This window comes from Bombus vosnesenskii, unplaced genomic scaffold (assembly GCF_011952255.1).
Source record: "Bombus vosnesenskii isolate JDL3184/JDL3185 unplaced genomic scaffold, Bvos_JDL3184-5_v1.1 scf7180000013285, whole genome shotgun sequence".
NCBI classification, from domain to species: Eukaryota; Metazoa; Arthropoda; class Insecta; order Hymenoptera; family Apidae; genus Bombus; species Bombus vosnesenskii.
In genome coordinates this window covers 1969189-1987760 of record NW_022882938.1, presented here as the reverse complement: position 1 = coordinate 1987760, position 18572 = coordinate 1969189, and the positions used below count along the sequence as shown (strand labels likewise).

Genomic DNA, 18572 nt, shown 5'->3' with positions numbered 1-18572 from the left:
AGCGATATCTAAGATCTGCAAACAGTAATTAATATCCCAGTCGGTGGGATCGGTCAGTAACCGAACCTATTCTCTTTTTATCGGACGACCGCGATCTACCAAAATTTCAGCTAACTTCAGGAAAATTGTCGAGGGAGCTGCAACTGGTATCAGTTTCTCGGGAGAATAACGAGGACAATTGGGCTCGCGGTGGAAATATCTGGCAAATTTTAATTACATTCCTTAGACCAATAGATCGTTTTCTCCGCGCCAGTCGACGAATATTACGGCCACTAATTGCACAATAACCAACCTCGGCTCTTGGCTCGATGCAACAACACAGCCGCGCTCGTCGGTGGTTCGCGATATAATTTTCTCATCATTAATTATAAACGTCGGTCGCGTTAATGTGCGATACGCGTACAGAGACCTGTGATATTGTTAACGCGTTTCTTGCCGCAACGATTTTAATCCCGAGAGTGCGGATTAGTTGTGCGACAAATCGCACGCTTAAGTGACTCGGCAACTGGGCTTTACATTTTACGTCTACCAGCCGAAAGGACAACGGAACCGGAATGTATGAACTAGTTGTGTCGGAATTCGTGTAAAAAATACTAGAAAGCAAGAAAAAAAAAAGACGAAAGAATAAACGAGTCGGGAGATGGGGATAGAGGAAAGTAAACGGAATAATGAGAAATTACAGGTAGGGGAAAGATAAGGCTAAAAATATAACGCTGAGAAACAAGGCTAAAGAAACGGGGGATGAGAGAAGAAAAAATCGAGACAAAAAGAAAGCAAAGGAAAATGCACAGTAAGAAAGGAAAGAGGTCGGTAAGAAATACCGAATGAAATTAGTAGAAAAAGCAGATGGCTGAAACAAGAAAAAAAAAAGAGCAGAAAAATGATTTACGGGGGGAAATGAACATGAGAAAAGAAGGAACATAAGAGAAATTGTATCGAATTAAAGATTTTCAGAGCAAACACTATGCTAATACATCATTAGTAAGAAACACTGGATCTGGTTCTCTGAAAATGCAACACGGCAACGAGGCTAGTACAGAGACTGAGAGGAAAAGCGTGTCAATAAGACTACGCTATGCTTATCTTTCCGTAGTTAAATTATATGAAACTTTTGAATAATTAAGTTGAGGCTGCATCGTCGAAAAACGAATTCTACCTGCGCGCTTACGCGATAAAGAAACTCTATGAAAGAGCCGTAAAAAGTGATCCGTGGGAAAATTCTTTAAATACAATTCTAACGTAACAATTCAATATACTCGCTCTATCTTTTACGATATGCCAGCGTTTGCGTTAGCGTAATATATGGACAAATAAGTGTTTATTCGCGGAAAATGAATATTTGCCTCGCTGCACTCGTGCGAGACCAACAGAATTAAAGGAATTTATCGAATACGCCGACGACTAGTACGCAATTCGTTCATCTCGTCGAGAGTGTAGCATGAATAATTAGAATGAGCCGAGTAATTAATGCGAAGTGTACCTTTACTTTGGAAATCCGCCGGCGGTTTCTAGAAACGGAACGCGGTTTTCCTCGGAACGCGATCTGTTTACTTGGGCGGGTGCAGTACGAGGAAAAATTACGCTTTGAGGAAAGTCTTCTTTAAAGGTGCAACCTGCGGCTCGGCTAGCTGCAATTAATAATAAAATAATAGGCATCTTTACCTCGATATACTTTTTAGTGCGATTTAATTGTCTGAAAACCCTGTGGAGCCGCAGGAACCTCGATCTCCTCGTGGAAGAATAATTGCATTACGAGCTCTGTTAAAAGTCGTGTTCACGTGCCAAACGAGTAATAATTGTTCTTCCAATGCAAGAAATTTTACGAATGAAATATAATACACAAAGTATAATAGTCGCTACATTTATATTGGATTTTCTCGTTCATCCTTCCTTTCATAACGTAATTCACTTACATATGAATACATTTTCCAAAGAAGAGAAACTTAGAAGCAAGAGGATAGGAAGTTAATACATTTCGCATGATAAATCGAACACATGGCTACACAAAGGAGCAGAAAACTCTATATATATACTTATAAGAACTTGTTTTAAAGTTTAAGTATTCAAGATACTCGCATATTATTAAATTCAGCGAGGAATATCCTTTTATATTTTTTCGATTGCATAATGCTACTTGAGTCAACGAACATAGAAGAGGATGTTTACTGAGCTTAATTAGATCTTTAAGTAAAATAGACGAATCTGACGAATAATCTGGCAAATCTGAGATAGCAAATCTATAAATTTAACTCGATGAATTTTTCGCAATAAGACAGCCATAAGGAAGATTGTATTTTATCGGCAATAAGAAAGATACTTTTATTCAAAAAAACAAACATTAGATTTTACGGAGGTTTTCATGTTTCTATAACGTAAATATCATTTTGTACTTCTTCTCGGTATTTCGAACCCATTTAATTATAAAAGAAATGTTACAATCAGATCTAAATTTATATTTAATAGATATTATAAAACCTCGGATGTAGCATCTCTTCAAATAATATTTACTCTTTTTAAGGTAATTATGTCGATATAATTATGTATCCGCTGTCTATACCGATAACAAATACTATCTATACAATGAATTTAATTACTACAAATTGTGTACATAGCCTACGGAATATTATCCAAAGCGCGATCGATAAAATATTTCTATGTTGTGTATGAACGAACCGATATCCTTGTAAATATAAATGTATACAACTTTACTAAGTTATTAATTAACTAAGTTGCTCTGTCAGTTATTATTTTATTACATTAATCAAAGATTTTCATTGCACTGATGAACGACCGATTTATTTTAAACGATAAATTAAATTCTTCTTTCCACATGAAGTATCAATCATATAATAATCCATGCAAACTTTTCGTGTAACGAATAAATGTACTTATTAAAAGGAACTGTATAATTTATCTTTAAAACGAATACGAATGGTTTGATACGATAATGAACCCCTAAAGCACGACGAAATACCTCGCTTCATTTTGTTAATTTGCTCCAATGATATAGAAGCATTTTAAAGAATATCGTCGCTGAAACTTCCTTTGCCAATAATTCACAAAATGTTTTGCCATAACGTATTGCGCATGGCTCAAATCCCGCATTCATATTCGCGCACGGTGTCCTTTTCCATTATTCTCGAAATAATATATAATTTCGAGGATATTAATTCGAATTACCCGGCCAATATAGGGAAACTGAATAGGAAAGGAAGCTTAAATAATACAATTTGGAGTGTATGATGTAAATGCAATTATAATCTAACCATCAGTCACGGAGTTTTGAATACCTATTTGCACAACCTAGAAATGTACAACATGATTGTTAATACAAGCTAGATTAAATGTACTCATAAATTAGAGAAAAATGGTCTTAGTGAACAAATAAAAGTAAAGAATAGTAACACGCGCGATATAGACGACGACGATGTTTCAATGTATATAAATTACTTGTACCGCTTTCTAGTGGGTGCATTAATCATAAAATTATTAAACGAGGGCAACAGACTGTAAACGACAGCTATCGTAAATTTATTTTCCTTGCTCCTAATTCATTACAGAAGTACAAAACTCCTTATTCAATGTATCGGGTATATGCTACCAGCGCGTGACCGATTTGCCACGTTTTATTAATTCCAACGTTCGTACGTATCTTTCTTATTTTTTCCAGCACGTGCTAGACTCGACCGAAACGCGAGTAATTTATTGCGTCGCCCTTACCAAATCGAGATTTTCAAGCTTCTAATATATTAACCGCGTTGAAAATTATTTTCCATCTGCGTTATCAATTCTCCTATTTATCCCCTGTAAAATAATTAGAAAGTTTCACTAACATCATATTACGATTACGTGCACGTTTCGCGGATATGCCTGTTAATTTTACATATCGTTGCTCGAATTAATCACCTATCAGTATAGAAAGTACTCGCTTGAAAGAATTACCCCGATAATTTGAAAGTTAAACAATTTCGTGATAAATGTCGCTCGCTATTGTAATCTTTTAGTCGTTGCACGAGAAATTAGTTGCAGACGAGATTCACGTAGTTTTAGAAATCATGGGTTCTATCGCTGCTGATTCATAGGAGTAGTTTAATTTAAATCGACTCTCAGATTAAAAGCATCGCGCGCAATATCACGAGCTCGTTCTTCAGGGGCTCGTGCTAGGACGACTGTGTAAACTTATTAGGGAAATCGTGTCGCGAAACTATCGTTCGGTTCACAGCACGTAACCTATTCCGAGGTTTATTAATTCTCTTTCCTCCTTTCTTCGTTCGTCGACGAGGCTCGAGTCGTTCACAATGGAAGTGAATCGTTTGTTACAATCCGACCTGTTTTTGTTTTTCGTAAACGCGACCGGCCAGAGATCGTGACTTTGTTGCGCACAAGTGGAGCCTGTACGATTGAAATATGCACACGACGTGCCACGCGTACATCGTACAGTAGAAAAACAAAATCTCCGCAATATGCACGGCACGTTTCTCACGCCGAATATATCAACTGTGCTGATTTATGGTGTTTTTACTTGTCGTCGAATTAGGGCGAAAAACAAGGAAGATTCACAGGAAAGCACGTCTGACATGTCGCGATCTTAGTTCGTTCTTGCGTAAAGGGGTTAAGTTTTTACGTAATTCTCCCGCAAAGACCGTGTCGTTCTTTCGAGGGAATTGAATTAAACGAGACATATGTAAACAAGGAGAGAAATTCGGAAGATAAGATATGTTGCTAATTCGACTCCTGTTAATCTGTCATCCATTTCGCTCTTGATACGTACCGTCATGTGCGAAGAAAACCTCCCCTGAATCCCATAAATATTAATCAAATATTCTCAAGTGTGACTTACAGAATCTCATTCGCCGACGAAGGTTTAACAATTCTCTTCTATTAATCATACGAGAGATTAAAATTAAAAATACTTATAGAAGTGGCCGGGTTAACTATTCAATCCACGCTTCTTCTAATCAACCTTAAAACGTCTTCAGATACGCATTGAATTAACTTCGAATCCTATAATTCGACAAGATAAATGTTTCGCCTAAACTTTATATTAATTACCTTCGTGGATAAAACGATCTACCCTTAATCTTCTCGACCCTATACTAAAACGAATCGCTTATCACGGGTATCATTAGGAATGATAAATCATGCAAAGATCCTGCGTATCGCAAACACATAGTTCCACACGAAACAACAAAACAAATGTAATTACCAGCGCACAAGCAGCACGTGGACAGGGCTGAAAGAAGCGATCTCGGTCAGTTGATGTAATTTTAATTCCGACCACTCATTATTCATTTGCTCCAGCAACGTTCGATTAATTATTATCCTGATAAACGTCACGCAACGTGCGTTCCCTCGATAAATCGTTATTCCAGTGATGCACGTAACCGATGAAACGTGCAATTGATCGCACGTACATCGCCACACAGGGTAATTAACTGAGAGAAACACTTTTTTCGGCGATAATGGGAATAATCGGGCGTTGGAACGCGCGCGCGATAAACCGTATGCAAACGGTCGATCGTCGTTACCGCGTTAATGCTGGATTTAATACAAAATAACGCGAGACGTTAATGCAAACCCTAGGATTTTCTCGTGTAAAACAGCGGATTTTATTCGAGCCTGTACAACGAGTTTTAACCGGCTAACGCTTTTGAACGGTTTTGGAACGGGTACTCCAAGAGATGCGAAACGGTCGGTACGGACGTTTCCAGCTAACGTTATGGATTGCGAACCTCGCTGCATGAATATTGATGGGCGAACTTCGATGGGCCGAATTTTCCAGCGTAAAGATCGAGCAAACTTTGAAACACGAGTGCATCGAGACCGTAGTTTTCAAACGTAAACCGTGCGAAATGTAAGCTCCGAGGTGTAAAGGTGAAAACAAGACCAATAGAGCGAGAAAGCAAATTTCGCGATCCGCTTTTCAAGACAAGCGATGAATGGATTCGATTACAAAGCGAAATTTATTGAGTATAACAATGCCGTAATTATTTACAGATCCGATTTACAGAGTTTATACTGCACTTTCTCTTTTATTCGTCCGTAGTCGTTCGAATAATTATGAATGGGATTGAAAATACCAGGCATACTTCGTCATCGAAGATATAATTCGTCACTTAACGAGGATGCTCAATTACTGGGAAAAGTCCTGAATCATCTTTGCGTGTTCAGAATAGAATGAAAAGTATTTTGTTTCAAGACAAAGTGACGCGCAGGAAGAGCGTAATGTGACGTGCTGTCGCTTCCAACGAAAATCATGCGATCTCGTGTAATACGGACTGCCACAGACTTTCCGCACATTTGGGATTAGCCACGACAGGCACAAATTAAGCGGTCACGTCTCTGATAAGGAGGATTTCTCATGAAATCCTCCCTTTTTTGTGAAATATGTCCGACGTGATTACGTATCACAAGTTCTTACTGAAACTCTATCCAAAAAGCTTGAAATTAAATACCCTTGGTAAATTCTGAGTAAAGAATCAATTTTTTTATTAGAAAGTGAAAAAAAGCCTTACAAAATATTTTATCGTTAGGGTCTGTTGACTTAAATTTTTAAGATGGAATTTTGAATGAAAGTTCTGGATTAAATTACGTTACTATATCGCGTTAGGCTACCAGATAAGCAGTATAAACATAGATTATGATAGAGATAACAACGAAAATTACGCGAAATCAACGCCACGTGATACATTTTAAGCTTGTTCCTCCGTGCATCAGTTGTTGTCCAATTTGCGGTAATAATTCAAATAAAATACACTGTAAACGATATAGTGTCGACTAAACGGTAAATCCAATCTCAGTTTGTATGAACGTCGATTGCATGATTCAATTGGTATTTTGAGAAAAAGACATACGCGATACAAAGTATTCCTTGATTGGGAATAACCTACATTCATCGAGTAATTAACAAATTATATTCGTACGATATTATCCTTTCTTCGTTGTTGGTTACGCTTGTGCTCGGGAACGTATTTGAGAAAAACTTTTAATGCCTCATGCATTTCCCCATAAAATAGCTGAACTAATTCTCTTATCACCATCCCTTTTACTTTACCTTCGAGTAAGGAGTATGGTAGCTTCTTGAGTACTTTTTCACGTCTCGATCATTCTCTTTTAGTTTCAATTTCTACTTGAACGATCCTCTAAAATAGGATTAGATAAATCAAAAGTGAAAGCGTTTCTTGCACAAATAATTTTGAAATGGGCAATGCAATTCTATATTCTATATTCTAAAACTGGAATATAGTTTTAGTTTGTAGCTTTTATAGAGAACGGATACGTAAATCATGCGAAAAGAGGATTTTCTACAAACTATTTCTACATTATCGAATTCGATTCACCTTTCCTATTACAAGAAAGACTTACATTCATACGATAATAAGACCGACTTTCGGCCGGCGTTGGAAAGTGCTTGAAATCCCGAAGGACCTAGCCGGAAAGTTTAAGCAGGACAAATGAATGTTACTACAGACAGAGGAAGACGGGACAGAGGAAGCGTAGGTACGAAAAAGAAAAAGTAGCTCTTTCGAGAAATGGAAAGATAGGTTACATCTACTAATAAGCAGAAAACTTGGAACACCGTAAAACTGTTTCGGATTCTACCTCTTTCTGTTACTTTCGCTTTCTATATCGAGAAAATATTTAACACGTAACATCGAAACCAAATTGTCGTATTAAAAGAACATTTTCATACGAATACATTAAAAATACAGTTAAAGATGTTTTGTTGCGAGCTATAGATATAAAAAAAAAACTCGTTTTTTATAGCACACTACCTGAATCAAAAAAGCTCGGATTATTCACGAAGAATAATAAGCAACTCTATGGGCAATATTGAAGTTTTCGAATCCTGAAGGATTGCACGAGAACTTTTTCCAATTTTGTTTATTTACGTACTAAAAGGACAAGGGGCAACAAAATCCAAAGCTTTGAAGAGGAAAAAGCAATGTAAAATTACAAAACGAAATAAGAAGAAAAAGAAAGGGCAAAGAAGGAGAGAAAAGATGCAAAAGGGAGTCGCAGGAGACCTTGCAGGGGTGTTATTCCGATAAATCCTTTTCTCAAACAAAAGAAAAACGCACGTACTTCTGTAGCTTTCTCAGTCGATCTTTTAAGATTTTCATAATACAAAAAGTTTCTTTAACTTTCTACGTTCCCTCGCGAACGACACTTAACGAGATAGATTAGGCATAAACGTACTACGCGTTCCCATTTTGGTGAAACTTTTCAATTATTCGATGAAGGGAAATCGCGTTATGAGTGTTGGAGGAACGTTCGACAGTGGTGATATTAGTAAATTTGCCAAAACATAGGGAAATGTAGTTTAGTCGGTTGTTGGAAACTGTTGCGTGAAAAGCTCGAGATCGATTGAGTAGCGTTTCCTTCTGAAACACACGGAACTTGGTTACATCAACAGGATAATAAACAACTCTTCAACTGCGGCAGTAGCGGTTTCCGAAAACGAGCAGGACTGCCATTGAAAGTTTAACTAAGTTCTATGTACATCGTCGAGGAAATAGAAGAGGATTTCCTGAGAGACCGAGCGACATCCCGTACATCAGGAAGCCAATATCAGGAAATGCCACGTGTCTCATAATTTTTAAAATAACGTTTGATTTCTCAGAAACAAGCAAACTTGATGGGATTGATCGGCACGGTTTTCCGTGTTTCTCGTATGTATATGAAAAATATCAATGTCTGTACGTAAAGATTCGCAAGGCATGGGCTTCGAGATTCAATAGAATACGATGAAAATCAATCTGAAATTAATAGAATGTAAAATATTTGCTGCGCCTGCTCTCCTCCCCTCCCTTTCCAAAAAGAGGTTTAATCGTCGATAATATCTTTTGGCTTCTTAAAATGCGGAGCTGTTTCTTCTTTTGTTCGTATCGAAGTGGAAAAATCGAGCTTCTCGTCAAGCGTTTATAAGGCAAGCATCCTATTGGCCATGCAATTGAAAACAATGGATCTCGACTCGATTTCAGCCGTTGAATGGCTCTCGACGAACGATGCTCAGAAATCAGCTGTTAATTTAAAACGGGAAGGGAACCCGCGACGATCTCGCGTGTGTCACGTGCAAAGGACTCGGAGTGGACGCTCGTAAAAACATCCTGAGGGATTTTCGCAAAAACAGAAAGAAAAAGGATACTTTGATCGGTAGGTTGATCGATTCACCGTCCAATGTCGTCCACATCGTACGAAAGACTTTACCGAGGTAAAAGCCTGAGAACTGCTGATCTAGAGAGAATGGTAGAGGGCCCCAAGGACTAGGAAAAAGTATCAGTAAAAGAAGGATTCCAGTCGTAAAACACAAGAGGATAAGGAGGGGACAAAGGGAATGATCACATATTATGTCTAAATGTATATACATACGAAGATGTATATATAGATATATATGTATCTTTGCCTTTACATACGCCGCGACTTACTTCTTACTCTTAGCTCGAACTAGATAAATACGCATACAGATTTAATTTCTAAATTACTAAGTTAATTATGAAAACGTCTACATCTGGTATTTATATAGTTTACGTAGAATACCGGTGTGGCAAATCTTTTAATAGATGACGTAAATTTATAATTCACTAATTCCATGAGAAACTAGTAAACACACTTTGCAATTGAAAATTGACAAGTAATTCGTATAAATTCCAGTGCAAATACTTACGAGCGATACTAGTATATGTACGTAAATAAACGTAAATATATGTAAGAGATTTTTGACAGCGTTGATCTCTTGGACGCCCTAATGAATGTTCTACACAGATACTAAACGCGACTAACTAGCTTCGCTAATTAAACCGGGATCGGAATATTAGGAATATTCGAATTAGACCACGGTGTATCGTTATGCAAATTTTCTAAGCTAGTCTACCCCGGTAAGGCGAACCACGGATTCACTGTGGAGTTTGTCCACGCGTAGGAAGCTCGATTACGTCGCCCAGATAATAAGGAAGTCTGTAACCGATGTTGGGAGAAAGCTGGAAATCCCGATAGAGTTTGTTGGGAAGTTTCATCGAGCCAACTCGGTCTCGCCAGCGAGAACGCGCATTTTGGATGGAACGCGTAGTGGAAAGTAGACGTACGCGTAAAGGGAGAACCGAATGCAAATTGGATTATGCGAGGCGAAATAAATGCAGCGACGTGCGAATACATGTCGAACAGGAGAATTTAGTGCGACGGAACGTGTATTATGCTCCCGTCGTGCTCGACTTTTGCTACGAATTATTTGTGTCCGTGCATGCTGGTTCACAAAAGAATTTGCAATCAGCAGATCGCGTGAAACGAATGAAAATTCAAATCCTAAATATTTAAACGAAATTCCGCGTGATATAAATAGAACTACACAAAACTACGTGTTAGGGTATAATCTAAGGTAGAAATAATTTGTAGCTGTTTCTCGCTACGAAGAAACTATTTTACTTAAAGGGGCGCTATTTAAATTTCGCCGCTCGTAAATGGAAAGTAACAACCGAGAGGTAAGAAAGATAATGGAAATAAAAAGGAAATAAATTTGAAAATAAAGAGCGACGCGAGAAAAGAGTCTGCGTTACACAACGTAACGCTAGCACCGGGAGATTGAAAGAATTTTAATTATGAACATTTTATAAACGTGAATTTGAAGAATGTTCGAGATGAAATGCAACTCCTAATCACGCTTACGTAACACGCAATAACGCAAGAATCGCCTCTGGCGAGGCAGGAAGGGAGCTGCAAAGTTTGTCAGCTAATTACTGTCGTCGCAGATGCTGCATTTTAGAACGCAATAGTGATAAACGTAATTAAAGGGAACGTTCATAAAGGTTCGATAATTTCATAGCGTCACGGACAAACAGATTTCGAGCTGCCCTTCTTAATTATTATCCCGGCTCGATTTATCTCACTCCTCTTCAGCCATCGTGCCTTCTACGTTTCTCATTTCCGGGACGGTTGTTTGAAATTGCATCCGAGTAATTATGAAGTGAAACAAGCCGAGATCACCTGTACACCTACAATTTGTTACTTGTCCGTGCAATCCGGACGATTCTAAATTGACCAACTCTTGGCCGATCTCGTTCTCAAACAGTCGTACCGCTACCCTCTGGTTCTACTCGAATATTCAAATAGTTCCTCTTGTTTGTATTCCTTGTAATTAGTTCCAGTCGAACTATACTTGGACCGTTCGCCTTTTGCACTGGCGTTCAAATTCGTAATAAATGGTCGCGACACGCGGCAAACTAATACAAACGCGACCTATAGAATTTCTAGATCTGGAAATATTCGAAGTAACGCGATGAGCTAACAGGATGCTTTCTGTTTCTAAACGAACAAACAGATTCTGGTCGTAATATTATCGCCGGTCTATGAGGCGGAGGACGGTGCACGGCGATTCGATGAAAGGCGTCGAACAGGTGAACTCGACGGAATGAGAGTACAATCGGAAAAAGAAGGAAACTACATGAAATAACGTTGATAAGCCAGCGGCGTCGGCAGATGTGGATATTGGTACTTCCCTCCGATCTCCTCGACTACAAGATGCCTGTTTACATCGAAGCGGCAATAAGACACGCTTGAATGCACCGTTGAAGCCTCTCGAGATTCCACAAGGAACGCTGTTAGAGAAATTTCTCTCAGAAATTTGCGTCTTTGACACTTATTTCGCGCAACGAGTGAATATACGATGAATAAGAGAAAGGGGGAAAATAAAAAACGAAAGGGCGAAAGTGGCCCCTCGTGAAAAACACAGCGAAAAGGAAGAGCTGAGATTAAACGATTAAGTTGATATTTAGTACTTCGTTACGCGTAGCATTATGGAACGAGCGAATTAAATGAGACCGGCTCACGCGTTCTTTTCCTTAAAATTTCACGAACCCCTCACGATTTAACGAATTCTTGATGCTACTTGATGATTCGCGTCCGTTGAGAGAAAGACAATGCCGTGCCGGGTAAAGAATGGAAGAGCGAAACTTCGTAATTCTCGAGGATAACCTGTGGAAGCTCTGAATCTTTTGGAAAACACGGTTGTGAAAAATCCCGTTTTCAATGCTACTGTTATCAAGGTTACTATACGGAAGAAAAGCTAATAAAAGCAAATGAATAACGGAGAAAGTGAAACGAATCTGAAATATACTACTGAAATACGTTTACTCATCCCTTTGATAAATACCGCGTTGAATGGAAGTTTGCCTGCATGTTTTATCGCGCTTTGATAGAAATCGTTGCTATATTTCAATTACATTTCGCGTAAAATATTTCGACGGGTATCGAATAAATTTCGATTCGGGGATTCCATCGCATTTAATTACAAGATAACTGGTGCGAAGATAGGTAAAAAATTAAATAGGGAAAAATATTCTCCGAACTACACGTTATAGGGGCATATAAATCCTTCTCTCGTGAAAACAAAGGACGGTAATTTATCATAGAATAATACACGTTAATAATACGATGATGGGAAATGCTGCAGTGCGTATTATAGATGCATTTGCAGCTTCAAAAGGTTAACTCTTATTGGATAAACTGCTGTCGAGACAAATAAATCTCGTACGTTGGTGATTCAATGTATCGACAATGCTAAACATTATCTTCGAAATATGCTTCGCAACAAATACGATCGAACAATTTCCGTAGCGGGAATTAAAAGATGTTTAACGCGGAAAGATTTTTCGCGAGAAACGTTTCGTCGGAAGATTGAAAATTTCAACAAAAATAAAATACATCAACTGCGTGGTAATATAGATAGCAAGGTAACACGTGCACCACGAAATATCCTTCTCCGCTAAGAACAGCATGGGCGGGCTGGTGATTCATTTCTCTGTGAGCTGAACGAATTGCAGAATGATACAGAATGCCGGGAAATCGAGTCAGTGGGTTACATAATAAGCAAATCTGGAATCAGGGACGTTCTCTCGAACTCTTGCCTCGGTGATGGAACTAGCAACTCTCCAGAGAGAAACATTTTCTCGGCGTTCTGCATTCTTCGTTCGGGATTGAGAGCAAGAGAGGCATAGGGGAAATAAACGAAAAGAGGTAGGTTCCTCAAGTAGGGAACGGAAGAAGAGAAACACGGAAGGTAAAACGACTACGGCGATGAACGGAAGACGCAATGAAAGAAAGAGAGGTATAAAAAGATAGAAAAAGAGAACTCACCCTTGCCAGAGCGACGGCTGGAAAGCTGTCCCATGCGAGTTGCGCTTCCTCGCCCGTGTTTCCATGACGTTGACCCGAGAGGATCCTCGCAGCCGTAAGAGTGCTCATCCCCATCCCGTCGCCGACGAAGAGAACGACGCCCCGCGCCACACCACTCGGTGGCGTCGTCCCGCTGACGCTCGAACTTGCCGCCGACGCGCGAATACGGGCTTCGATCGCGCGTGTCGCTGCCTCATACCAGATCTCCCTCTCTGCGAAGAGAAATTTTTCTCGCTTGAGTAACCGCTACGGGAGCCAGCCTGACACCTATCTTAATTGAATCTATAGTCTCGAAGCGTTCCCGAGAAAATCGACCATTATTGTCGGCATTTGCCGTAAGTATTGTTCGGTTATCGTTCTTTGTTGTCGCGTGTACAGGGAGATGTTTGAGCGGCCGGCAGTGTAGGAGAACTCTTTTGTAACGGGATATAACGTTAGGTGAAAGGTTTCGAAGTGAATTGTTGCGCTCAGCCATACGCCCTTTCCTTTTTACCGATGGCCAATAAACCTGGGCAACTATTCGACAACGATAATCGTTCAATGAACGCGAAACGACGTACGGTTTCATCTTCGTAAAACACACCAGCGACGAGACTAACATAGTTTCACCGATTTTCCTCAAATTGAAATATCAGAGTACACCAGAGCTATTTTGGGACTCGTTAATACGAAAATTCATATTCTCTTGCAAATATTTGAAGCACATTTCCCATACACGATCCTAACTACGTACGTTTTCCTCTTGCAACTACGTATTTAACAAAGCTACTCGATAACGCAAACTGAAATGTGGCTCGGTAATTATTATATTCCGAGGTGGATTTGCCAACACTCCAGAGGCATACCACCAGTCACGACGATGCTAATCTCTAAGTATCTCGTTCCTTGCCGGAAGGAAGCTCGGTTTCGTTGAAATTGTCATGTTGCAGATTGAGACCGCGTTTCCCTGGGACAACGACGGTTGCTGTTCGAATGTTGCCGAAGGGACCGGATATCTTAATTGAATCTGTTGGTAAAACGGGACGAGTCCAACTGTTTCCTGGGAAGTCATTTACTGCAGTTACTCTCGCAAAAAAGATCGTCGCACAGCGAAAACGAGAAGCGCACCGAGACCACGCAAACGATCTCGTGCGAGCCACAAATTTCGATACGAATAATTTACTTCGACTTTGAGTTATTTTACTTTGAGTTTGAAAGAACAAAAATGTCGACGCTAATTAGAAAACAACTATTCTTGAGAACAAGTGAGAAAACTCGTTGAATTTGTAAAACTGTGTCTTCCTCCTCTCTCTCTTTCTCTCTCTCTCTCTCTCTCTCTTTCTCTCTGTCCTATCCCTTTTTAATTGAAAATTTCTTTCATTTATTACTAAGATCCATAAATATTTATGAGGATTATAAAACGGACATCTTGAATTTCCATCTAATCTACCGAATCTAGAGGACCAACAAAGACTGCTGCTTACTTGAAATGCCATTTCTAGATCCAGCTAAAAGGCTTTCACGCGTTGCAAATGTGTGGCGCTTTCTAAGTATACCTCGAATAATACACAGACTGTGCCAAAAATAGCCGAACTTTTTGACAATAAGAAATCAGAGGAATCGTTCGGAGGAAAATGTTCTATTTTATACAAAACATATTGCACCTATTAATTAATGCGTCCAATAATTGTTACGAGTCTTCTTGTGGAATTTCCTTGAGAACGCCTGGATATCTTGAATATCGTCGTAACGTCCGTTTTCGTTGTTATTTGAAGCATTTGCGGAGACAGAAAGTAATTGTATGATGTTAAATCTGGCGAACAGGGCGGGTGGTGCAACATTTTGATTCGCCATAATTGACGTCGCCACTGACTTTTTCTAGTCTCAAGAAGGTCGATTATTTTCGGGTGAATCCGTGTATTATTTTTTACATACTAATATTATTTTTTATTTAAAATCGCTATATGCCTACTACGAAATATTTGGAACAGATATTCAAACGTTACAGATACCGTCAAATGAAATACTCCTGACGAAATCGTTAAAACGTCGTGTTTAGAGAAGTTCGAACTGGCAATACGAAGTTTGGTTGACAGAGCAAGTTTGGTAAATTTGTATCCACGACGATTTCATTCGGTGTCTGGTGGTTGCATTGCCGGAAGCGCGTTACGACGAACGACTGTTTCCTACAAACTGCACTAGTCGAAGATCCTGCCGTTACGGTTTGCCTAGAAACACATCGCCGACTAGTAGCCGCTAATGGGTAAGTTTAAACTGTGCCGTAGCTAGTAAACTGCCATATCGTGTCGCGATATTGGCCGAACCCGTATTTCCATAAAAGCAGGATCCGATACAGGTCATAGTGACGAAGTTAAATCCGTATCTCCCTTTGGAGACAGGTATCTACTGTAAAGCTGTGTCAAAGAAAGAACTAATTTCATGGAAATTCGCCTCAACGTTACCTATGTTAACGCTGTTTTAATGATTAGCGTAAATGGTTTCGTTTCGAAGCACGGTTTTATATTGAAATTTTACTTATCACGTGTGTACAATTATTAGATTGTCCCAAAGGTTTCCTCCGCTTTATAAGGAAATAATAGATGCACAACATTTTTTGTTTTACATTATTTTATCGAATTGTGCACGATCCACTCTATACTATTGGAAATAATATAAAACAAAAGATGTGCATTTATTATTTCGTTATAAAACGAAAGAAACTTTTGGAACGATCTAGTGATTTAACGCAACGATCTCTATTGGCCCTTTATTATATAACCCATTTTCCTCTTTTGTAAAACTTTGCAGTAATATCGCAAGGCAAATACCACAATGAATGAGGAACGAAAATATTATTTGACCAGTCCAGTGGCATGTATATACAGGGTGGTTGGTAACTGGTGGTACAAGCGGAAAGGGGATGATTCTACGCGAAAAAAGAAGTCGAAAATATAGAATAAAAATTTTTTTTTAACTTTTTTTTTAATTTTTCCATCGAAACAACGATCTACAGTGAGATCCGTTATAACGAGACGTGATAAAGTGCACGCGTACCGAGCGAGAATTCAAATTTTCTCGAAAACAAAGCCTCAAAACGAAAAATTTTTATTCTATTTTCATTCTATTTTTATTCTATTTTCGACTTCTTTTTTCGCTTGTACCACCAGTTACCAACCACCCTGTATATATATGTCGGAGATGAAAGAACACCAGAGTCTTTGGAATTTTGATTAATCCCGCAACATTGTAACCTAGAGTCTACTATAGCTGTAATTAAACAATTGTAGTTATTCAATCCGATTGTAATTGTTCGAGAGTTGTGATAATGAGCTTGGGCTCGAGGCGACAGCCAGTCGCCGAACGTAGCCGCGGTCACGGGATGAACGCCTTGTCTAACAAAGGCATGGAATAATTCTATAGCTCTCCTTGAAAAGGACATAGTTGTAACACTCGACAGTAAACATTCCAACGGTCTCTGTCCCGTAGCTCGCCACACGCAGACCCTATTCTTCGAGTAAGATGATTGCCAGATGTCGATGCGTCTCCGCAGTACATGTTCAGCTAGCCCGAGGGCCCGTTATAAATCTTAAGATTTAGCCAACTAAAGTCCTTCAAACAGACAAACAGTCTTTGTCCCAACTACGGGAAAATAGGGGAAACCTATTTTTCAACGAGCGGCGTCTCCCACTAGCAACTTTCCCTCGAGGGCGGCTAGCATCTTTTTCTAACCACCGATATGGAGATTGACCAATTAGCAGCAACGCCAATTTCCCTTACTTTCTGAACGAAGGCTTTTCTCGACGAATCCGATGATCTCGTGTCCTTAGACACACCCCATTATAGTTTTCCTCTGTGGTATCATCGGGACGGGAAAGGCATTCTCTCTCGCGATCTCATCGATGAAAAGAGTACCCCTTTACGACCAGTGGATATTACGCGTCCGACTTGGATTTTGTGAGCACGTTCATCTATCATCCCGTCGACCGCGGATTCGTTATTGAACCTAGGATCATTGTCATTAGTTTCTCGAGTATCTAATTACCACGGTTAGTTGTCCGGTTCTATGATAGTCGTATTTGCACTAGCCAATGTCTTCTCTATTGCATAACGACGACGTGTAATCCAAACGAAGATTCGTTTCACGCCCCTAACCCTAATTCTAATGTAAACCCGACATATATGTATTTATTATATTGGATAAGAAATGTAAAACAAAAAGAGTGGGGGTGGAACCATGCAATTTTTCTTCCAACCAAAAGGACTGCAAAATATTTCGTACAAAATCACAGTAACGCAAAGTCTAATGGTACCTGTACTATCTGTATAGATTATAACATTGTCAAATACATATCAGTTGAGGTGAAAATTTTTGATAAACACATTCGTGCGGGGATGATTAATTTAAATTTAATATAACGTCGTATTAAAACGAATGAAATTTCAGGTAACGAAGTTTAATTTCTATTTTAGGACACGAGGCGCAAATAGAATCTCGGGCATCGTTGGAGATATGAATTTTGTAAATCTGCGGATCCGCGTACAGTTGAAACGGCAAAAGCGGTTTTACCGGTGTACTATGCCAACTCGTTTCGATTAATCCGTCGAAAAACGCGGTAACCAAATTTATGTTTCGTAAATATCATTGCAATTTTAAATATTAACGCTTAGCCACCGATTCTAATCGTCGCTTTCGAGCTCTTTTTTCACGGTTACGCGTGGTTCCCTACCCTTTTATTGCAATATAATTGCCAACGAATCTCATCCATGTTCTCAACTCGAAATACCTTTAATCATTGCAATTAATTTTCTCGTGTATCGTTGTCAAACAATATTCGATAGCTCGTTAAATTTGTAATCGGCATTGTAGTAGAAACACAATGTCTACGCAGCAGTTCAAATTGATTGAACGTTCGTGAATTACACAGATACAGTGGCATATTCACGTGTTGGCGAGGAAAAAATTGCAAACTCTATCGGTGAAATATCAAACGTTGGCGAGATCGATTCGATGAAAGCGGAGACCTCAACGCAATTCGTGTCAAATATTTTAGCTGTCGATTCGCACTTTCAGCTATTCTTCTCGAACGTTAAACCCAAGCATCGCGGAGGTTTGATGCTTTCAGAGCAGAGGCAGAGATTTATGATAGTCAGGAATCAATGAAACGCACGAGTCGGACCGAAATTTATTTTCCTACGAGTTCCTGATAAATATTTGCGAGCGCGCAGATTCATAGCAGTACGGTTTGTTTGAATCTATTCAGGATGCACGAATCGTACCCAGACATCGACTAGATATTCATAAATAAATACACCTGTCAGTGATCGACGAAACTGGCGCTGTCACATAGGTGTAGGCGCACGTGCGTTTGCTAGTTTGCAGCTACATCGGTATAATCGAAATTTAATTACCAAGACTTCGCGTGCGC

The 18572-nt window shown here is 39.3% G+C and overlaps 1 protein-coding gene across 2 annotated transcripts in view; it reads right to left on the bottom strand.

Annotated features, from left to right (window-relative positions):
* Positions 1-18572, bottom strand: part of LOC117232169 (alkaline phosphatase, tissue-nonspecific isozyme-like) — a 181589-nt gene that overhangs the window by 139056 nt on the left and 23961 nt on the right. Inside the window, exon 2 of one of the 2 annotated variants that reach the window (XM_033491374.1) lies at positions 13129-13379. In XM_033491374.1, the coding sequence (XP_033347265.1) occupies positions 13129-13379 (251 nt within the window). Of the gene's footprint in view, positions 1-13128; positions 13380-18572 lie in introns of those variants that run through there. The other variant, XM_033491376.1, reaches the window with a different exon arrangement.